At 39.4% G+C, this 24239-nt stretch overlaps 3 protein-coding genes across 6 annotated transcripts in view; all 3 read left to right on the top strand.

The window, feature by feature from the left end:
* The window catches only part of mcama (melanoma cell adhesion molecule a), a 42170-nt gene extending 39487 nt beyond the window's left edge, over positions 1-2683 (top strand). For 2 of the 3 annotated variants that reach the window (XM_062988634.1, XM_062988635.1), the window contains exons 15-16: positions 374-488; positions 1064-2683. In XM_062988634.1, coding sequence (XP_062844704.1) covers positions 374-488; positions 1064-1084 — 136 coding nt within the window. In that variant the 3' untranslated portion in view covers positions 1085-2683. Of the gene's footprint in view, positions 1-373; positions 489-1058 lie in introns of all 3 variants that reach the window. The other variant, XM_062988636.1, reaches the window with a different exon arrangement.
* Positions 2684-5502: 2819 nt separating this feature from the next.
* tlcd5b (TLC domain containing 5b) lies at positions 5503-6402 on the top strand. Its single transcript, XM_062989174.1, has 2 exons — positions 5503-5698; positions 5879-6402. Exons 1-2 carry the CDS (start codon positions 5503-5505, stop codon positions 6400-6402), a joined length of 720 nt encoding a protein of 239 aa, XP_062845244.1.
* A 3426-nt stretch (positions 6403-9828) lies between these two features.
* The window catches only part of arhgef12b (Rho guanine nucleotide exchange factor (GEF) 12b), a 61257-nt gene continuing 46846 nt past the window's right edge, over positions 9829-24239 (top strand). For both annotated transcript variants that reach the window (XM_062989182.1, XM_062989183.1), the window contains exon 1: positions 9829-10305. In XM_062989182.1, the coding sequence (XP_062845252.1) occupies positions 10274-10305 (32 nt within the window). In that variant the 5' untranslated portion in view covers positions 9829-10273. The remainder of the gene's footprint in view (positions 10306-24239) is intronic.

The following is a 24239-nucleotide window of genomic DNA, read 5'->3' on the forward strand; positions in this document are numbered from 1 at the left end:
AAAATCAACTTTTTTCGCTGCAGTAAGACGCTCCCACCTTTTAGCGTTTTAGCTAGCTTGTGGGCTTAATTTTTTGGTATCATGTGACCGAGATAGGTAGGTGTCAAACACGTCGCGGGGAACAGACAGATGTTGTTAAAAGAGAATAAATTTTTTCAATATAAAACATCTTTTAGAGTGTGATAAAATAAATGACCCAGTCCGTGGCCTGGTGGTTGGTGACCACTGATCTAGACTACATTTCATTTGAGTTTGTAGTAAAAATTGAGGATGGATTTCTATTAATTAAATATTAATTGAATTAATTGGTGTGTTTCCTGACACGATGCTGGTAAGTGTATGTTGTTAATATATACAGCATTAATTTCTGCAGCACCAAGGAGGCGAACAATAAGGATAACATTGTGGTGGAGATGAAGGCAGAGAAGACTGAGGAATCGGAACTACTGAAGGGTGTCAATGGAAACCCAAAACCACCTAATGACCAGGTAACTATATAAACAAAGGTAGTATATATTTAGTTTGGTTCAAATCAGTGGGCCAGTGATAGCTCAGTGGTTAAGGTACTGGACTAGTAAACAGAAGGTTGCCGGTTCAAGCCCCACTACCACCAACCAAGTTGCCACTGTTGGGTCCCTGAGCAAGGCCCTTAACCCTCAGTTGCTCATTGTGTAAGTCGCTTTGGATAAAAGCGTCTGCTAAATGCTGAAAATGTAAATGTAAAATCAATTCTAATTTGAAAACAATTCGTACATTTGGCAAGCACTGGTGTCCAAAAATGCCACCCTAGACTTAGTAACTCTGGAAAGGGACCACACAGGTGTATCTACCTGCTTGTGAATCATGAATTGTATTAGGAATTGAATCAGGATTTACATTAAGACTGCTGAACGAGAACAATCAGTCACATTATCCATGTTCTGTTACCCCTTATAGTTACAGCTTGAGTAACATTCACACACTCAGTGGCTTTTTCCTTTAGTGAAAATGTTAATTGATTATTTAAGTAAGTATTTATATCTCAATTGCTTCTGTTTATCGTTGTCTTTTTCATGGAGTAAAGTACCTTGACCTGCGCAAATGATGTATCAAGCTGCCAAGGACCGGAGATGCCAACTCTGTTCAGTGACTGACCCAAGATTTAGGAGTTAAGGATGAGCGGCCGTCTTTTCCACATAAAGAGGACATTCTCGGTACTTTCATGAGCACCACTATTCCACACTGGTCAATTAAAGTGAGCTCAGTTACCAGCGCCAGTTTTCTTTTATTTCCCAGAACATTTCAGTAATTGTGACCCAGCTGAAAAATCCAACGTTCCAGTGTTTGACCTTTATAAAAATGTACATAGTATATATAATATTTAGCTACTTAAAACTTGTCACCCGGTTCTGTTTATAATGCGTTAATAACATACAGTACGTAGGCAACACAAATTTGAACTGTAAGCCAATCCGAAGTACGAGCTGTTCACATTCTGACCACATTGTTATTGCTGTTACATTTCCACACTGCAGAAATAGGAAGCCGTATAGAATGGAGGTTTTTCTGAAGTAAGCTTTTCCAGACTGTAAATGATCACTTAATAGCGCCAAAGAAAGTTGGACCAACACATCAAGCGTACAAATTTAGGATGGATGTCAATAAGGAGCCATAAAAATTTTAAGCTCACACGATTACACAATCATTTCCATATCTGCATTAAGTGACCGTTTTTTTCGCTTCTCGCCCATTCAGCACAGCGTATGAAGACCCCACCCACACATCAATGTGGCCACCAGATGGCGCCCAGAGTTTTGAACCGAGGAGTTCAGAATCTCGGCGCTGGTGTGCTAGCGGAATATCCCGCTGCGCCACCTGGGCGTGCAAGATTTCCACTTTCAAAAGATATTTAATTTTAGTGCAGATTAAGAACAAATAAAGATTTAAAAACAGATTTACCCGTGCCAGTCAGGAGACCAGAACATATTTATAAAATCTGATCATAAACGTAACCTTTTTAACTACCTTGTTGCATATTCATCCTGCTACTTGACAGACACACTTGACAGACACATTTCTATTAAGCTTATTTACTCTTCAAAAAACATTTAGAAGCATTTACAGACCAATACTGGAGGGCTTAGAAGCTAAGAAGCAAGTTGTGGTCCAATCACAGGTCTTAAGTTCTGTTTTTAGTTGATCAGAGACACTACTGCTGTTGGCCTGCAGACGTAACTGTGGCTGCGTTTTGATTTCTGAGGGGATTTACAGCCCCCGCCTCACGTTCTGCTGCAGGATTGATTTTTTTATTTTGAACTACGTACTACACTGAAACTACTTTTGAAAAGCTGTTTTGTTTTTATATGCTCGTTTGTGTTTGTTAATAAAGAAAGGTGACTTTTCGTTTTGTCTCAGACCAGCACGGTCGAGTCGATTTTACAGGGAGTGCGTTCTACTTTGAGTTGTGAACGTTTAAACATCGTGTTTTTTTGAGGGGGGATCACGTCCTGTCGGGACAACCAGAATTAAGTGTACATAAATGTGGTCACCTGTGCGGTTCCTCGTTTTTTGTAGTAATGTTACAGTTTTACATTTGTATGTAAATTAAATGTGATTTGATGCTTGATTTTTCTACACTGTAATTTCTTTTTGTTGTTGTTGCAGAAACAATGCCAAATAAAGCTGTTACTGTTCAAAACAATAAGCTTTTGTTGATTTGATCAATGTTGCTATTCAAGATTTTCTGATAGGGAGCAAAATAATTCATCCAGGATCAGGGGCAGTGAAGCCAGATGTTGCTGTTGTTATGCTGTGTTATTGGAATCCTTTGCCAATCTTATACATGTAGCTAAAGAAGATCAGGACTCATGATTACTAAGCAGTGATTTTATTTGCTATTGAAGACATTTCAAAGTGGATAATTTTGAATGTAGCAGTTGTAGCCTAGTGGTTAAGGTACTGAACTGGTAATCAAAAGGTCACTGGTTAAAGCCCCATCACTGCCAGTGTTGGGTTATTGAGCAAAGCCCTCAACCCTCAATTGCTTAGACTATACAGTATACTGTCACAGTACTGTAAGTCACTTTGGATAAAAAAGCATCTACTAAATGCCAAAAATGTAAATGAAGAACCTGAGTTTCTGGATAATCCAGAGATCCAGAGAAAACCCATCCACACACACATACTTGTTGTGCAGCTAGAATACACTTGTTTTTCAGCTAGTGCTTTAAATAATTAATATGTTTATTAAATATACATTAAAAGTGTTTGTGTGTGGTAAAACACGCTAGCACACCAGAGCTGACATTTCAAACTCGTCGTCAGCTCTGCTACCGGCAGGCTGGGCGCCTACATGAACAACGATTGGCTGTTGTTCATACAGGTTGGGAGATTGATGGCGCTACACAGAGTTGAGGGATGATGCGTTGATCAGGGTGTGTCTCTCTGTACACAAAGCTGATCGGCATATGAACTTCATGCAGGTGAAAAAATCCAGTCGTCTACTGCACACGTTTTGGAGGGGGCGTGTGTTCGTCACAGCTCTCCTCAACCAGGGTGGAGATCAACATCAGTAGAGAGGAGGTAGGGAGAAAAAGGGGAGGAGATGCATAAACAAAATGATAATAAAAAATTGTTTGTGTTACTGATTCAGGGACAATGTGTGAATGTGTATTTACTTGGAAATAATGCAGCAATTCAGGTCATTCCAAAGGGTTCACATTAGACTTGAAAACAGCAGAATAACTGAGAACTAAAGGGCAGCACTGACATGATTTAGGTTTTTGTTTCCACGGCTGGAGTTTTGTCCGTATCTGACTTATTTGGTTAGTGATTCAGTCTTAATTGCAGCGTAATGCTCCACTGAGTGTTCTTGGAATGTGACTAATTCAAACAGGCAAGAAAATACAAATGAAATGAAACACAATGCTGAATTGTTTCTGGTGAACAGTCCACTCAGCAGGTTTTACGAGAGGCGGTCAGGGATAATTTGCACTTATGAAAGTGTATGAACCCGGAGATGATCTTTAGCAGCTGTAGAGGTTTGCCATTAAAGAACTACATCACTTTTATTCTCAACTTCATTTAGAAAGCATTTCTGGTAAAAGGTTAGTGTTGACGTTTCTCTGTACTGTTTTTGCATTTGCCACACATCAAACCGAAATAACAATATACAGTATGATAAACACAAAAGAGGTTATGAAATGAAATAGCTTTATTTATCATATATAAATATACAGGTGTACAGTACAATGAGATTCATTCTTCGCATATCCAAGCTTGTTTGGAAGCCGGGGTCAGAGCGCAGGGCTGGAGCAGAGAGGGTTAGGGGCCTTGCTCAAGGGCCCAACAGTGGCTGCATGGCAGAGCTGGGATTCGTACTCTCAGCTTTTCAGTTGATAGTCCAGAGCTCTACCCACTAGGCTACCACTGTTCCTATTTATTTAACTTAGGTCAAATAATTTGCTCATAAAATTGGGTCAGGATCATAAAAAGAATGTATTATTTTAGGTAAACAGTATTTTGTAATCACTCCTATTATCTCTGTCATATAAAATTGTTTAAAGATCTAAAACAATTAAGTATTGCAAATAATGAATTATTTATTGAATTAATGTTCTGGTGTTTTCTACGTGATTAATCAGAAATACACAATTGCATTAAATAATTGCCTCCTCATTTACTTAATCTAGTAACTAACCAAATTTAATGTGCAAATGCAAATTATAATATATATATAAATAATATACAAAGTTTATATATTTTCTCAATTATGATATATTTATTAAATCTTTTTGCTTGACTTTTTTAACCTTTTTAAATCATTTTATTATCTTCTTATATATCATCTGTCTAATATTTGCAGTAATGCATACAAAATTAAAACCAACACATTAAATGAGGATTTTCGCAGTCGGCTTCCCTGGGCATACCAGTATGAATCAGGTCCGAGTGATTAGAAGGAGTAAGAGCGCCCTCCTCAGGCCATCAAGCGCAAACACAAATCATATTTCACCTCTGAGCATCACTGAACCACCACATTTAGTTAAATAAACCTGTTCAGATTGTAAATACAAACAAGTAACTCAGAATCCCTCCAGCTCGTCTTACTTTACTCACTTTTTTACTCTGGGTGAATGTCTGAATGACTCCATTCTGCTTGAAGTGCACAGACTACTGTAACGTCATAATCTCTTAAGAAGCTCAGACCACTTGTGGATTCAGAAAGGATTGAAGAAGCATGTAAGGATATAAGGTTGTAGTCTGGAGCTGTCAAGTCATTGAAAATCTGAGGATGTAATAAGAATAATACTGTTATTGTCTGAGGTCACAGGTCACCAGCAGAGAGCCAGTGATGGTTATTTTGGACGGTTTAAAAGACACTGAGATGTTGTGTGAGAGCTGAGGTAAAACCTGAGGATTTAAGGAGATATCTTCAAACCTAGTAAGTCTACTAAGTAAGTCTAGATAGACATTGGTTTTAAACTTGTGCTGAGTTTATCTTGTTTCTGATGTAGATCAGCCATGAATCTGTATCTGGTGGAGACGAGCTGCAGCCTGACTGTCTGGTTCTCACTGTACGTACTGCTGTGTTACCTGAACGGGAGGAGAAGCAAAGAGTGGAACTGCAGACTCGTCACCTTGCTGCATGGCCTTCTCATCGTTTTCCTGACTGCTTACATTGGGTTTATTGATGGGCCTTGGCCATTTACGCATGCTGGTGAGTGTTTCATGATTACGTCTAAATGCAACTTATTTATCTGGTGAAGGTTTGGGTTTTCTTTTTGGCCTTTGGGAAATGTTTCTGTTTGACCAGTCAATCCTAATGACAATGTTTATGAGGGCATTTTAAACAAGCTTCACTGTATTGACCAGTGTCCCAATGTGTTCTCGTCTTTAGGCTCCAAAAACACTCCACTCCAGATCCTGGCGCTGCTGCTCAGTCTAGGCTACTTCCTCTTTGACATGGCCTGGTGCGTGTATTTCCGTGCGGAGGGTCTTGTCATGATGGCCCACCACACCCTGAGCATCCTAGGCATCGTGTGTGCCCTGGGGATGGACGAATCGGGTATTGAGGTGTGCGCTGTGCTCTTCGGCAGTGAGATCACCAACCCCCTGCTTCAGGCCCGCTGGTTCCTCAGACAGACAGGTCGCTATGACAGTGTCAGCGGAGATGCCGTTGACCTCTTGTTCATCACACTTTTTGCCTGCGTGCGCATCGGTGTCGGCGGCCACATGCTTTACTGCGAGCTGGCGTCTCCGAAACCCAAACTGGTGATGAAGGTGGGCGGGGTGGCCATTTACACTCTCTCCTGTTTCTTTATGGTGGACATTGCTAGCTTTGCTTTTCGAAAGAGTCGCACCAAGTACAGACGGTGGCTGGAACAGCGAAAGCTTGATAGTGCTAATGGACATGCTAGGTAATTAAGTGGTGGGCTACTTTTTTTTCACTCTGGAAGGTTCTTCCAGTAGTACTTTTTTCCAGAAAGTTATCTTGGCCAAAAACACAGCTAAACCCTGAAGCTAAACCTCTTTTATGTTTACGTAGCTTTGTTAGATTTGAATATGTACATTTAGTCAAAGGAAAAATGTGTGAACCTCCTCACAGACTGAAACTGAAGCCAGTCCCAACATCCGAATGACCAGTTCACCATATTTTGTAACTCAAGGGCTTTACAATGGTTTGGTCAATGCCACATCTCTTTCCCCCAAAGAGAAGCATTGATGCCACTTTCATCCTTGAACGTTTGATCCACACTTGATGGTTTAGCACTTTCTGTCCAACTTACTGACCTGTTGTTGCACCTAGATGTTTCCAAATCACAATAAAAGACTTACTAAAGCAGAGGTTGGATAAATGAAAGTCAATAAGCTCTTTATTAAAAGGTAAATGTTCTATTTTAATGTATGTGTGAACTGAAGATTGCTTAGCTGAAGCTCAACTTTATGCAGCAGTTAGCAAAGGGTGTGGCTGTTTAAAATACTGTTTACATACTTTTAGCCATGTCATGTACTTGGTAGATATTGTATTAATTACTACGTTCTTAGTAAATAAGATGTATAATATTAAATAGAGACATTAATGATGGAAACAATAACGTTTATTATTTGGCTCACAGTCAAACTTTGTTTGGTTCATTTGTGTACACTTTTCACATCTATCCAGCAGGTGGCGACAATGTCAGTATAAAATACAAGCATTGAACTCGTGTAATTTAAATATATTTTTTCATTAAAATAAAGCAATATTTAGGCTTTTAAATATGGCAAAGCTGTATTAGAAAGACCCCCATTCCAAACAGCAAATACAACTATTTAAAATAATGTACACTATTTGGCCAAAAGTCTGTGGACACACATAGTCATTAATAAGTTCACACATTGCTAAAAGTTGTATACTATCAACAGCATGCATGCAGGTTTGTAACAACATTACATGGAAGATCTTTTACCTATTGTAGCATGATGGTACCCCTATGTGCAAAACGAGGACCATAAAGACATGGCTTGATGAGTTTGGTGTATAGGATCTCCAGTGGCCTGCACAGAGTCTGACCTCAACCCCAATGAACAAGGTTGAGATGAATTAGAACGTTGAGTCTGGCATTCTTGATTGACATCAGTGTTTTACCTAACAAATGCTTTTTTTTTTTTTTTAAATCAAAGAGGCACAGATTTTCACAGATTTCCTTAAAAATGCCATAAAGAGTGTTCCAGCAGTGCTATCAGCCAGTCGGGCGTCTACATACAGACATAATTGACAGATTTGAGAGGGACCAAATTCTAAACAAAGTGGTTTGACATTGTTTCCTAAAACTTCTAAATGATGTTGCATAACATTAAACTCTAAATTGTCCATAGATGTGAACATTATTCCGTACATTTGATGCATAAGGGCTTTTATTTTGGTAAACTTTTAGGAAAACGGTGCAGTATTGCATTATGATGAAGACGAAGAGTGACCCTTGTGGTAGAGTGACAAGATTAGTATTCCCTTTCACAGATTCTGTAAAAAATAAATAATAAATAAATAAAAACTTTTCAAAAATAATAAAAGTCTAGTTTTCTTTAATGGTTCATCTGGCAGCTGGTTTACTTTACCCTTCTCCATGTATGACTACTAGAAAACCACCAAAATGTGTAATAATGTTTATTAAAAACAGTGACTTTATTCCATCAAAAATGAAATACAGTACAAAGTTAGTTACATATATGCATTTATTTATTTTGATAAGACTTTTAAATGCCATTTTTAAACTTTAAAACTAGTAGTTGGCCTACTAGGCAAAATAAAACAAATTAAAAAATAATGTGACTATCTTGGTGCCATAGAGCATTTTATTTTAATATGAATTGATTTTTTTAAACATTTTAATAGGAAAAGTGCCAAACTGCAACACATGGGGCGAAAAGGCTGCGGAGGGATACAGAAGGGGCTCGAATCCGTCCAGATACTTTACTTAGGCTATTCGACTCCAAAAATGATGGAGTCGACTCTTCTTCTGATTCCAGATGTTGAGGATCTATGGAGTCGACTCTATGAGTCGATTCTGTATGCTGTTACGATTCTTGAGTAAGAAGTTTATACATAAACAGGATGATTTATTTTACTACACAGATAGAAATAGTCAGGTTTGTTACTCATACTGGGGTAATACAACTAGTACTAAAGTGTTTCTTTGTTGCTGGGGTGGCATTTAGTTAGTAGTTTATCAAAGTTAAATGTTATGTACTCTAAACTCATTAAATGTGCATAGTGCACTGTTGTACCTTATGTGATACTTTCTATACATACTAAACAAATTAAATATGTACTTTTGAAAGAGCTAGTATGCCTACTAATTTCTGTGTATTTGTATCAAAATAGCAGCTCTAAAGAAGCAGTTTATTTGCTAATTACAGTGTTCTCATGTGTTATTTGTTTGTATTTCATGAATGAATAAACCCCTATAAAACACGTCCTGTGTGTGCATGCTTGAGTCGAATCACTTGTAAAAGTTGGAATCGACTCCTCAAATGAAAGCATCGGATCCAACTCTCGACTCCTAATCCTCACTGTGGGGAGAGAATCGACTCATTTTGAGATCGACTCCCTGCCCTACGGTTTGCCGAAAGTCTGGAATTATGTGAATCTTACTCATTAGGATTTTTTAACGAGAATTCAACAGCAGCCCGATGTTCGTGTTTTCGACTCGTTTTTGGTGTTTTTAACGCGTCTGGATTCTCAACCCGCAAATCCTGGTGGAAAAACGAAGGGGGTTGGAAAAAAAAAACTGAATTTCGGGGAAAAAAAAAAACATGGAGACAAGGAGGGGAAGGAGCTGAGAGAAATGACTGAAGTTTACAGCCTCTGAGCGAAGAAACTCGTTTAGTTTAACCATGTTTCGGTTTTAATGCGAACATTTTACGCTTGTTTTGGACCAAAGCTGGTTTTCAAGGGGGTTTCTGGATCGAGGGCGAACTGCTGGCCGAGTTGACACCGAAGGCTCGGAAAGTTTCGGAAAAACGGTTATTTCTGTAACTTCGGCAAATTTCGGAACTTTACGGAGATTTACGAAGATTTACAATGAAACCTTCGACACGGCGGATGTTTTGAACTCTGGAAGGGCAGAAGTCGCTAAATAAACACTGTTTTGGGGGTAAAACGACCCATGTTGGGTAGGTAACCCGCGATAAGTATCGGAAATATTCATTAAAATCGAAGTTTTACGCGTTAATTTAAAAGTTTTGATAGTTTTCTGTCAGTTATTTTTAAACCGAGTAACCGTCAACATTGCTTCTGCGCGAGGAGAAATTATTCTCAATTTCTTCGGTTATAAAGCGACATTTCAGTCTCACACAGACGAGTCTCATTTAATTCTAATATCTGAAGACAGAAGATATTGGGTTTCGAATCCCAAATGGATGGGAATTGTCTTAATATGTTGACAAAGTCGACAGCCCATGCAGTGCTGTAGCTAATGGGGGCAAACTAGCATAAATGCCTCACTGACTAACCTAACGTTACATTCCCGTTTCCTCCAGTTCTTCTATGGGCGTTTAGTGCACCAACTCCTTTTCTTGGATTATCCACCATAGCTGATGACTTCTGGATGTGTTCCCTACGCTTTTGCCATCTTATGACACCCTCCACCAAGGACACGCTGACATAAACTTTGTTTTTCTATCTGCAAGTTGACGTCCAGGCTTTTTTTGGGATCCTATCCTCCATGTTTGGGACTCACAGAGGGGATCTACCTTGGTAAAATGCTAGTTGGATAAGAGCTGAAGGAAAGAAGTAAGAAACAGAAGCCCAATGAGCGGCTTACAGTCCACGATACCTGACAGGTAAGATATATATTGGTTGTTTATTAGGATTTTAACGTTAACTTTGGTTACATTCATGACAGGAACGGTAGTTACTCATTACATAAGATTCATCAGTTCACAAGGTTATATATCAAACACAGTTTAGTATCTCCAGTTTACCTCACTTGCACGTCTTTGGACTGTGGGAGGAAACCGGAGCACCCGGAGTAAACCCACGCAGACACGGGGAGAACATGCAAACTCCACACAGAAAGAACCTGGACCGCCCCACCTGGGGATCGAACCCAGGACCTTCTCGCTGTGAGGCGACAGTGCTACCCGCTTAGCCACCGTGCCGCCCGGTAAGATATAACAACACTTCTTGTGTTTAAGCATTTCACATGGGTTTGATGTAGCACGGTTGTTGAGTGTCATTTTGTTAATCAGTGGAATGTGTTATGCAGTGTATATCAAAAGTTTACTAGCACTTGGATGGTACAGTCTTGGGATTGGAATCATTTTCTGTGAACAAATGATTTCCAGGAAACCTGAGCAAATGTAAGTGTATTGTGGGCATTTCTGAGGTACAAACTATACATATAGCAACGTATCACCATAGAAACACCTATAATGTCTTTAAACTTTGTCACACAGCGCTTCCTAATTTCTTGTTAGTGGTTATGAGTGTCAACAGCAGCCCATACTAATAAGGATAGTTTGATTGCGCCCATTAGACTCGCCCACAAGAAACCACAGAAAGCAGATCATAGATTTGTACAAATCATAATGTCACTTAGAGCTGTTTCTCAAAAACTTTACTTTTGAAATCACACGTTATGGCCTTTTTCTTGAGATCACGTCTGGCTGGTCAGATGTCATTTTAGAACCACCGAAAACAGGTCTGCTATAAATTAAAAGCTGCTTCATTGTCAGCAGTCAAGCAAGCTTTAAATCATGCTTAAATGTGCGTAAATTTTCATGCACGTTTGTTCGAGTTGGTTGCCCGTTTTATGAGACATACCCTACACATAGTATACAATTATAGACTATATGCTATTGCTATTTTCCTTTGTAATGTACAGTATCAACACTGAGATGTTTAAAAACGCCAACAACACTTCTGCACCTGAGACAATGCATTGCTAGCTTTCCCGGCATTTCTGAGACTAATGACCTGTATTCTAAACCTTCTGGCCAGTTGGGGTCCCATGTTGTTCCAACCCATTAGGTGTATGGTTTCTGCAAAATTTAAGGTGGTTTTTATGTGGTGAGGCACAGTTCTAATACCGTGTATGTGTTGTGAAATGCTGGACTGGAATGTCCCTATACAAAAACAAGTTATCTGTGTTGTAAAAGCTCGCAGGTGTCGCGTAGTCTGTTCAGCCACCACGTTGTGAGTCAGTGATAAACCACGATTACATCTTCATTAGGCGGCTAATGAGGATTAAATTACAGGTAACACACAGACAGCTGAAAATCGTCTCAGGTTTTGTATGAAGTCTTTGGCTTTGTAATCACAAAATGCACACATCTTTACTTAATTCATGACTGATATGTAATTGTGTTCGAGAGGAGGTAAATTATTGTATTAAATGATTTCTCAATTAAGTTACCGGTGGACGACATGAGCATTTCATTTGTGATTTGTAATGGGGAAAACAAATTCCTTTTGTGTTTGTATTTAAGTCATCGTCAGGGAAATGTGTTTTAGGAATAATTAGAAAGGAAGTAGGCAAAGGAAATATTTCTTACTGCTGTGGTTAGGGTCTGGCAATGAAAATGAATCAAACTTACCTGGAGGTAGTGGCCAGATTAACTAGTAAAGACATGCTCCCTTGTGAAAAGCATGTTTTGAGGCATGAATCCAGACATTGGTTGTGTCCCTACTACATGCATGCTGTCACACGTAGTAATATTTTAAATGGGTTCATATAGCCTAAGACAGAACTACTTAAGACGGTGTATATATAGTAGGTATGCATTTAAAACATTTTCTATTTGAGTCAATGGTTTGTAACAGTTCAACCAGGACCGTGCAGCATTGTGAATTAATAACACTAGAAACTAATAAATAGAAATTTGTGATGGTATAAAATAATTTGCCGTTATCTAGAGGTTGCAAGTTCGAGCCCTGAATTCTCAGAACGTGATGTACCAAACTGCTTTGTCGAAAAACATTGACCCGCCCCTCCTTTTTTAATATGTCTGATCGTCTCTTTGTGGTATTCATGACCAAGCTGCATGCTTAGAATAGTTGTAATAGGATTTCCAGCTGACTTGCTCATTTAATGTGGAAGTAGTGCAACTACTGGACTAAAAGTTAAGTTACCTTCTGTAGCTTGTGCAGCTCGTAGTCTTTTGTGTTCGTCATTCATTTGATGGAGCAATTCTGCCTCCCTCCCCGGTTTTTCAGGTGCTGCCAGTGCTGTTCTTTTTAAGGCTATTTTAAACCATTTATTTTCCAATAAACCGTGTCCATACTGGCTGCTACAAAAATTGTTCCTTGTTAGTTATGCTGCATATAAAGATTCAAGGTGCCCAAGTGATCCTGGTTCGAATCTCAGCAGTGCTATTTGTGATTTATAATGTTGGTTATGCCAACTCTTCAGATTCTCACAGTCATCACAGGACACTTATAGACTCAACAGACACCTACAGAAGTTACAGAAGTGAGTCATTCCATGTAAACGGCTCGTCACAGAGTGACAATCAAATCACAGCTTTAAGAGTCTTGCTATTTTTTAGCATGTGATCAGCATGTTCTCCACTAACCTGAACATGCTCAAGGCAGGTTTTGTCTTTAAGCTCTATGGAGTTGTAGCATTCTACTGGCATGCAGCACCAACCACAAAGTCTGCTGGGTACATCAGTGATGTCGTCTTATCTTGTTGTTGTTTTTGACTTGGATAATCTGCATGAAGATTGTGGTACAAAAGCATAGGGGTATCTTTGTGTAGGACAGCATTGTGTCACAGCAACTTTACTACCACGTATCAGCGTGTTGCTGCCGATGTGTTTGCTGTCTTTTGACCGTCCCTTAACTTATCATTGTATCACAGTTTAACCCCTGAGATTGTTCCTATGTTTACAAGTTCATGCTAATGCAAGTCATGTGTTTGTGTGATATAGAGAACATAATGCTGCTCTTCTTCAAGCTGCTTCCTTTCTTTTTTACGTCTACACTTTTGTTCCCAGGATCGTTTAGACTCCAAATGTGCTTGTTTGTTTATTTATGAAAACAGTTTTTAAGCTTGGGGGATTGATTACTTATCCACCTGAAAAAGAGTGTCTGGTTTTTGATTAAAGACATCTTGGGTGCAAACTACACTTTATATGAATGCAGTCTGTTCCCACAGCCAGAAGTAATAAGTAATGTAATTAATCAATCATATCGGTCATGTGACTTTCATGTTCACACTGGATGCTCTGCTTGGTGGATGCATTTTAGAGAACATGCTGTTCTACTTGTTCCTTGTATATGTTGACATTAAAAACATGTGGAACAAGGTAGAAACGACTTATCAAAACACAGAACACCAGTTTTTCAAAGTTCCCTTTGACGTTTGACATGACGGTAAAGAGCTGCACAATCAAGCTGATGGTTTGGATGGACTGTGTCTGTGTAAACTCAATCCTGCAATGATCACATCCTCCTTGGCACCAATGGGACAAAAAGTCATTGTCTGATTGATGTTAAAATGTTATTAAAATTCATTTTCAACATCTGACAATTTGAATTGAGAGCAGACCTACAGATCTCTTTCTTTCTCACCAAGTTAAGACTCACCCCAGTAAAAGCGCCACAGTTATAACCAGAACAGGAATACTTGTTTGATGTTTTTTTATTATTTAAATAAAATAAAAAATTAAACAAGAAGAAATTTTCATCAGTATATAGTTCAGATGCATTCTAAACTCTGCACACATGGAGCTACATGTAACTCTATTTGCTTAGAAACAATTTGGATAGTTTGCATCATGCCACAGTGTAAAATCTTCTTTTAATAAGGACACTTATGCTGTCAGGAAAAGCTTTAAGATATAGACTGCATTATACTATTTTCATTAGCATGTTTAATTAGCCTTTGTACTAGACTGTTTGCTACTGATTGTTTTAATCTACATTCAGACCCTAATTTATGGTGCTTATTAGGGCTGGGTATCGCCACTAATTTCCTGGATCGATTCGATTCCGATTCACAAGGTCCCGATTCGATTCGATTTTCGATTCGAATTTCGATTCGATTTCGATTCAACACATTTAGGCATATTTGAGTTACATTAACAGGTTTTGTTTAAATATGTACAGATATTCAGAGAACGAATGTGATAATTGTACAAAGAACACTCATTATTAATAATATTTGTGTATTACTGAAAACAGTAACATTCATTTTTTATTATTATTTTATATGTCTGACACGCTACAACATTGTAAATGTAATGTAAACATTCACCTGGCTGTTGAACAGCTTATGCCAAGTTTACACTACACGACACTCTGATTAACACCTGGTCGCTGTAATGTTCACACTACACGACTGATCGGCGATATGGGGGGTTTTACACCATCTATCACCAGGGGGAATCACAGGCGAGCTTCTCTGCTCTCCAAAACTACGTTTTGTCACGAAAACACACGTGAGAAGTGATGAAAGGTTTAATGATACCACGTCCAAACATGCACATCAACAAGTAGTGAGAGATGAAAGTGTGTGGGCTGATGAAATACATGAATCTGAGTGGATTTGGCAACACGAGCAGCATGGCTTGTTCTATAGTGAGTTGGAGGTTAATAAATATTTTGTTTTGTAGAGAACGATCAGGTCAGAAATACTGTAAAACTCGCGTGTGCTGATGTATTCTGATAGAAACTATATTGCGCTCCACCACCTGTTTACAACCTCGCCCCTGTGTTTCCCCTCACTGTTTCACACATTGATCGAGAGCCGAGTTTTGATCGCAGAGCGAACACCGAGTTCCTCCCGAATCCAGCACCGACCCGTCGCCGAGCGAAAATCAGTGCAAAAAGTTGTGTAGTGGTCATAACTTGAGCTTCTGCCATGCTGAACTGATGTGCAGGTCAGATCTCGTTGCATGAAAAAACACTGGCTGGTCACGCGAAATTAAAGGGGGTAACAGATTTCCGTGTGCACCGTAAAAAGGGGCGTATTTATAAGATCGATCTCGCGTTTATATGAATCGATATCGGATCGTTCAAATAAAGATCGATTCGAATCGAAAAATCGATTTTATAAACCCACCCCTAGTGCTTATGTTCCATTATTGTTCTACATTACTGTCACTTTCATTAAGTTCCACCGTTTTTTATTAAATAAAGCATAAAGACTTGTTTATATCAAGCTCTGTCGACTAATGGTCGTTCTGGGTCAAAACAGACCATTATTACCCCTAGTAATAACAATTAATAGACTGGATCTAAAGGCATTTTGCTTGAATTTAATTTTAACCTGTTATATCTTCAGGAAACCATATTTGGTGACCAATGAATAAGCTTCTAGATGGCTTTCCTGTCAACCCAAATGATTAAAATTGCACAATATACCTGTGATTTTTGCAAGCACTAGGAAAATAAAACACAACTATGCCCTGGGTTTTGCATGGACGCTATCAGGCATTTTGTGGCATCTAAAACAACTTGACACACATTTTTACACTTTTAATGTCTGAGTTTCTGGGCTCTTTCATTATACCATTGGCAGCACAGAGCTGTGCTTAAAGGCCTTAAGGTTGACTAGTCATTTAAATTCCCTGCCAACTTGATAATTTACACTTTGGCAAAAGGATCAAGCTGTTGGTCTTTGTTTCTGAAGACACGAGTAAAGAAACTGTACTACTGTAAATGGTTACCACATATTTCTCTGTCTAATGTATTTCCACTGGTCAGTTGTACATTTTGTGTCCTCTAAAAAGGAAATCTGAGAATCTGGACACCGCTGGGAAATCTCAGAGAACAAGAGCTGAAGACCGAGCCTTTCTGCTCGCACTTAGTTGCAGTGATTCGCTGATCTGTTTAACTTTATTCCCCCTCCACTCGGGAAGTGGTGACATCAGCGATAAACAATGTCTGTCATCCAGGCCGGGCCACCAGCCCTTCCTGACAGAGCGGCAGGCCACCAGCAAAGCATGATGGGAAGGGAGAGATCCTCTCTGTCATCTTGATTTACATTATGGCTCTGCGTTTAGCCATGCCTTCAGAATGAAAGCAGTAACTCGTGCACATTTCTTGACAGATTTAGATAAACGGACATATAAATCAATAGTATATGGTTTGAATAGGCTAGATCTGTTACGAACACACTAATCTACTGACACAGGAATAAAAAACTAGTGTCTAGTTCAGATCTTTCACTTTTTGTTTACATTTTTATTTAGTTTTTCAGTACTGGGGATAAACGTAAGGTCCTAATATAATAATAAATTATTACCAACGTGAGTGTCCAACCTGATCGTTACTGGGTGTGCTGTAAGTGACTAATATAAGCAGAGCAAAGTCTCTAATTTTACATACCAGGAGTCTATAAGACATCCAAAAACAAACCAAGAGCATTAGGAGTAATAAAAAGCCTGATTGTCTATGGTGAACATATTAAAACTTTAAATTTGTTGTGCAACAAACAAGTACTTATTTTGCAGAAGTGTGACTTAAGAACTGAGTACGGATACTAGTATCGGGTATTGGCCCGATACCGCGCTCATTAACTCGTACCCGTACTCGCAAACGAGGATCCGATACTAAACATCCGATACCTTGTGCCTAGTGCACGTTGCTGCGTTAACGCAGGGATTTTCAACCTGTGGGGCGCGAGTACTTGTCTGGGGGGCGCGAGTGCCTGACTGGGGGCGTGGCATTACGAGATTTTTTTACCTCTAAAACTAAAGCAATTAATTTTTCACCCACGGGAGACAGATTGAATTATTCTCACTGACCACGCTCACACGCACGTTTAATGTTATTTAGTTCCGTTTGACAAAAAAAAAACCCTTCAAAATAGAGCTAACAGCGAAGATAAACCGGTTACAAAAGCAGCGACCGCTGTTATAAGACGTGTTTGTGTTCAATACTCTGTTCACAGTGTCGATACAAGTGATTCAGGAGTCGACTCATTTTAAGCGCAGCGTAAGTTTCTTTTCTCAGTCATCTCTCCGTTTTTACTGTTATAATGAATGTTGCGGTTGTAAATAAACACCAAATACTACAGAACATTCTGTGCTTACATTATAAAGTTCAGGCTTAATTATACTGGTTATTACCACAGAGCGGGAGCCGACTCAGAGTCGTTTACGATTTACCGAAGTGAACCACGAATGTATGTGCTGATAGAATCGGCTCAGATGGGATCGGACTGTATTATCTTTTTAAAGTAAATATTTCAATCAGCAGAATCGCATCGCATGTATGATGTGCACAGCGTTAATTACGTGCGTTTATTAATGAACGTTTACGTTAGCTTGTCAGAAGCTTTCTCAATGATGGCTGTTCCACTGCACTATTTTACACTAAAAACTACACTATTCCATAATGATCCAGATTGCATCATTCTAAATAGGTATCGGTATCGGCGAGTGCAAAAATACATGTACTTGTACTCGTACTCAGTTGGGAAAAAATTAGAGATGGACCGATCCGGGTTTTTGGCACCGATTCCGATCTCCTTTCAGGGACATCGGCCGATAGCCAATTCCGATCGGGGGGGGGGGGGGGGGGGGGTATTAAATACTATAAACCGGAGCAGCGCGCGCGTGTGTGTGTGTGTGCCTTTAGAAGAGACGCTTTGTTCACAGTATCGCTATAAGTGATTCATTGATTCATGAGTTGATTCGTTTTTATGTGAAGCGTAAGTTTCTCTTCTCAGTTATCTCTCCGTGTTTACTGTTATTAATTAATGTCGTGGTTTTAAATAAACACCAGATACTACAGAACATTCTGTGTGACTCTCTTACATTAAAAAGCTTCATTAAACTGCTATTACCACAGATCTGTAACCGAGTCAGACTCGTTCCGTCTAAGGAGCTAAAAGTTTTCTAAAAGTTCAGCAGATGATCCTGAACTAACGAATTTGGTAATGAATAAACTTTTGCCTCTGATTGGCTCTGTAACGTTTTCTGTTCTCATCTACATCACAAGTAAGAACCGCTTACGATTTACCAAAGTGAACCAGGAGTTTATATAACGTGCTGATAGAATCGACTCAGATGTGACCGGGTTGAATTATCTTTTTAAAGTAAATATTACAATCAGCAAAATTACATCGTATGTATGATGCACAACGTTAATGATGTTATTTTAGGTCATGAAGAGCTTTCACTGTGGTTTCTGTACGATTGTTGATGAATGGTGATGTGATGGTTGGTGCTTCGTAGCTCAAAGTCTGGATCAATCCACTGAGCTGTTAACTTAACGTGATCTTTATATATCACACGATCGGATCGGCTACTTTTAGGAAATATCGGCCGATCGCCGATAGCATATTTTGATTAAAAATCGGCCGATACCGATTCGTAGCCGATCGATCGTCCCATCGCTAGAAAAAATGGTATCGATGCATCCCTATTAAGAACCATTCTAAATTATTCAATTTATAACATCCTTAAGAAATGTGGAAATTGCAGTGATAGTCAGATTTGTAGCCGTAAAGCTTGTTGTAGACCTGGCTTGTAACTTGCACATAATTACTTTATTACTGCTTTAAGACTAAATTGCTAGAAATTTTACCAAATTCAATATATGTGGGATTATTCAATTTCACAGTGCCGACTATGTGTGTAAGGGTACTGCTCATTAAGTTTTCGTATAAAGCTGGCAGCTGTAAATGGCACAAAGCTCTCGCACTCTGGGTAAAAGTAACCAGGCACTGATTTTAAGAGTAAAATCTACTTTATGTAACTGTAATAATGCTGATCTGAAAATGAGGTTACACGCGTAACACTGAAACCCAACAGCAGCTTGTTTGTCTGTTACTCAACTCCTGGAGACGTCAGATCCTCTTTTCATGAGTCAGACTGCAGGAACCTCCCACCATAATAACAGGCCCTTGTTACTGTGACAGTCAAACCCAAAATAAGCTTGCCTAGCAGGTCTGTCGTGGTCCTTGTCGGGGTTTTTTTGTGTGTGTGTACACTCCTGGCCATAGAACAACCTCAATGAAATCAGATAGAATGAATGTGGAAAGTGGACTATATTAGAAATAGTGACCCAATCCAAATAAGCAGGGCTGGAACAGATTGTAATCTTGAGGATTTGTTGTTGGCACGCTGCAGGGAAAAGCCAGCTGCTGATGGCACGCTCTGCAGCTGGTCAGCGGATTGCCACCGTAGTCGGCGCTTACTTTTTGCTTCCATTAGTGAGAAACAGTGGAAGTAAATGCTTGAAAGGAAATACTGTGGTGATGTAAAGCACCGTCATCATCTTATTTGTTTTTTTTACTGCTTAGCGATTATAAGAGCTGTCCTAATTCACATCCCATGCTGCATTTGTGTATAGACATGTCAGCGTGATTGTTTAAATAGATCACAACGGACAGAAATGGTTTCACTTCTGGACAAAACACATTCTCCTTAATAAAATGGGAGTGTGTTGCGAGCGCAGATGTGCCTCGACGTGTCGGGCAGACAGGAGCCCGTCCTGGTAGTGGACCACACCTCAGCAAGCAGGCTGAAGGAAATTAGATCATAAATACTCATTCTGACATTTCTAACAGAACTGAGCCGATGTCGCTGCCGTTTCTGTCAGTACATCTGGACTTACAGACCAGTGTTTTACGAAGCAAGCTAGGGAGGCTACTTTCCCTCAGGCTCAAGCCAGATCTAAACAGGTTGTAGCCAGCCGTAGTTATTAAGGCTTGGCTAGTTTTAAGATTTGCACTGGTGCTCGTTTATGGTTTTTTAATTAGACCGGTTTTGTTATTTGAAGTAAAAAGCAGCAGTCTTAATCTACCGGCCTGGCTGGGTACTTGACAGGCATTGTTGGCTTTATAGTCTCCTTGAGGTTGCAGTATTGTCATATCTTGCAGTTCTATACGTTTATATTGCTTTCAATATACAGTGGAACCTTGACTTACGAGTTTAATTCGTTCTGTGACCAAGCTCGTAACTCAATTTGCTCGTATATCAAATCAAATTTCCCCATTAAAATGAATTGAAACACTATTAATCCGTTCCAGTTACGTGTTTTTAAATAAGAAAAATGTACTTTATAAATAACAAATAATGTATATAAAAATAATAATACATAATAAAAGAGAATGTAAAGAAATAAACTGGTTTTATTAAGTTTATTACCTTGAAAATCAGACGAAGGTGCTGGCGGAGGTGGAGATTGGCGGAGGAAGTTGGGGGGAGTGTTTAATTTCGTGCTCCATCACTTAACTTACTCGCTACACACTTAATTCTACAATATATTGCTAAATTTAACCTACACACTATGCTACACTTTATCGCTAAACTTAAATGCTACTTTTACTTCACTTAATCTTCTTCTTCACTGACTTTTGGCTTTTTCGCCACACTTTCCTCGCTTTCACTTGCTTGTACGGCAAGATAACCAGGTGAACTGAACGCTCGCTGGGCTTCCTAGTGGCGGGTGGCGTAAGCTCGCTCGCTCGTAACTCAGATCTCGGCTCGTATCACAAAGCAAAAAATCGACCAAGTGACGGCTCGTATCTCGGAAAATTCGTAAGTTGGGTCACTCGTAAGTCAAGGTTCCACTGTATTTACACTCCGGTTGTTCTTGGACAGCTTAAAAATGCACAACAGTTCAGAATAATTTATCATCCACAGTTTTAAACGCAGCATCAGCGGTATCTGGGGGTCAATATCAGCTATGAGTGACCCGTCCAAGTAACCCGGCCTTAATACCCCGCCCCTTGTACGCCAAGCGGCGCCCGACTGCTTACAGTTCCCACAGCCAGTGTGAGAAATGGAAAAAAAGAGACAGAGCGAGAGTCATTTTAAAAGAAGAAGAAGAAGAAGGAAATGGCTTTGGAAGGGAGATGGCTGGCTTCTTGGATTTGGAACGCAGCCCATTGACTCGTTCAGCTGCGTCACTATGGAAACTGCCAGTAAGTTTGAAGCAGTCTTTCCATCCTTGCCTTGGCAGCGTGCCTCAGCCTGGCACCGTGTCCTGCACTTAGCGCGTCATGTCAGGGCCAGCGGAAGGCACCGATGAAAGCTAGCCTTCAGCGCGGACTAGATTTGTGCTTTTCTCATTGTGATTGTGGTTGGAATTGGGATTTTCATTCCTGTCGTCCCTGGAACCGTGACGGTGTAGCTTGTACACGATGTCAATGTTCACCCATGCTTATTTGTCATGCGTGTTCCAGTGAAAAGTTTCTATATAATTGCTGTATTATCTAGGCTGGATTTATGTTTATATTAATGGGGGTTTGAAAAATTTCCCAGCTGTATGGAAGTTCGTTACTTTTTTTGTCCCTCTTTCTGCTCATATATTTGGGGTCACCACAGTGGATCATTCTGGTCAGCATACCTGATTTGCCACAGTATTATACCAGACACTAATAATACTAAGTATTGTTTTTATCAGTTCAGTTATTACTGGCCCTAAACTTAAAGCATTGAGGCATGTTGAATGTTATACTGTATATTTGTTACAGGTTTTTTCAATGTTTTTATTATCTTGGTAAATAGGAGTGGACAGTGTAGCTCAAATCATCTATCACTACACTAATTACACCAATCTTAAGTCTTTTTACAGCCAGATTTGCAGCTTGCCAGGACGTGTTGAGCTAAATAAACTTGCAAACAATACACATTCGTTTATTTCCAGTAATTCATCATCACCCCTAATGATTTGCCATCTATTATGCCAGCTATAATAGGAAATATAATAATTCTGTGTATGTGTACCAAAGAACTAGGTAACTTCTACTAGATTACTGTTCAGTTGCGCCGTAAAAACTGTGCCAAATCAGGTATGCAGACCAGAATGATCCGCCGTGGCGACCCCTCAAAATACGGGAGCAGCCGAAAGAAAAAAAATCCTCCTAAACCTCGCCGTCTCCAGCAGGTTAAAGTCTATAAATCCGTAGCAATATGGGGAATGTGGAAAATGCATTTGGGGGAAAATAGGTCTCAACTTGCCGCCTTCTGCATCTGAACCACCAGCCTCATAGCCAGAGGGTTTTAGGACTGGCATGGGTCTAGCCGTTTGTCTTATTAGACGAGAGCTAGTCTGAACACGGGAAGGATTCATTCGTTTTTCTGAATTCCACTATTTATCCCAGATATATTTAGCTCATTCATCGGGTGCCAATGTTTTGTCTGGGTTGTTAAGTAACTGGCTGGCGAGGCTCTCACGTGTGTTGACTTTTGGTATGGAAACGGGGAAGAAATAAACATACCTTAATGTAGCCCTGTTAGACTGACCCCTCTTAAAATTTGCAATTATTTCTGTGGAATTAGGAGTCTGATTGGTTGCATACAAGACCGCGGTATGTAAAACGTCCTCCCTTTTAAGTTTGATTGTTCCATTGTTATGTCAAGTATGGTTAAAGTAGGATTGCTGGTATTATTTCCAGGTTAGAAAGCTGTTTGTAAAATTTAAAATACTCACAACTCCCAGAGGAAGATTACTGAGATTTAATAGCTATTGATTTTTTAAATTCACTGTTTACCAACTTCTGCCTTCATGAGCCTGTCAGAGCTTTAAAGTGATTTGTTTCCTTCCAGCTGCCAGAATAGCCAAGCTTTATCATGGTTCACAGTGTAGGGCTAAATGTTATTTGGACATAAATCACCAAATATTTATGAGTACAGCAGCTTCTAAACTCATGATTCTCATTTCAATTTGTAATTCCCTTTGAATTGCTCTTCTAATGGGTATAGAAATATATTTCAGAATAAAAAACAACTTCACAATCACTTTTTCCACTTGCTTAACAGCGCTCTCATGCAGTAAGCGGTCATACAACTTTTCCACCGTTCCAGTTTAACTTGTTTGTCGAGGCATACAGGAGGATAACCTACAAGTCACCCAGCAGACCTGTGCATATTTTAGCATCAACAGTACATGCCATGCATGTTCGAGCTGTAAGTGTCTAGACTTCTGTCTCTGAAGAGGCGGATTAAAGTGCACATGCATTAGCATACTTACACTGAGAAACTTACAATATATCTAGTGGACTAGTTATTAAAAACCACTTCAAACGGTTTGTAGGTTCTGCAATAAGAATAAAAGAAACTTTATTGCTCTTTACTGTTTATCTGTAAGGATTGTGTTGATGCTAGAGCTGTCTATTAACTTGGCATTGTGTGGCGTTCATATACAATAGTGTTAGTCATTTCAGCAGGTTCAGGAGTTCTGAATCTGTACCTTTACTTCCTCTCACAATAAAGTTCACCTTGATCTTCATCCAGAAGGTTGACTGGCTGCTCCTAATTGCCCCTGAGTGTAAGTAAGTAAGTAAGCTAAATTGTTGTGTGCTACCCTGTAATAGAGAGTCTCCTCTTTTTGCGGTTTGCCGTTGGCCCGCCTTGTTTTCAGTACACTGTAAACCGTATAATGTATATGAAGGGGCAAATCTAAAATCTGAAAAGAATTAATGTACATTTTCCTGATATATTTTTTATATAAGTAGAGATGTTAATGAATGCCATTATTCCAGACGAATTTAATAGTTAAACAATTGTTAGTTTAATGCTCATGCGTAAATAAGTCTTTTCAATTTATCCTAAAATCCAGTTTTTAATTGGGACTTCTGGAAAAGTACATATTTAATAATTATTTGTCATTATACGTATACAAGCGTACAACACAACAAAATTCTTTCCTCGCATAGCCCAGCTTGTTTGGAAGCTGGGGTCAGAGCTCATGGTCAGCCATTGCATAGCACCCCTGGAACAGAGAGGATAAAGGGCCTTGCTCAAGGGCCCAACAGTGGCTGTATGGCAGAGCCTGGATTTGAACTCTCAGCCTTTTGATTGATAGCCTAAAT

This window comes from Trichomycterus rosablanca, chromosome 26 (genome assembly GCF_030014385.1).
Source record: "Trichomycterus rosablanca isolate fTriRos1 chromosome 26, fTriRos1.hap1, whole genome shotgun sequence".
Classification (NCBI taxonomy): domain Eukaryota; kingdom Metazoa; phylum Chordata; class Actinopteri; order Siluriformes; family Trichomycteridae; genus Trichomycterus; species Trichomycterus rosablanca.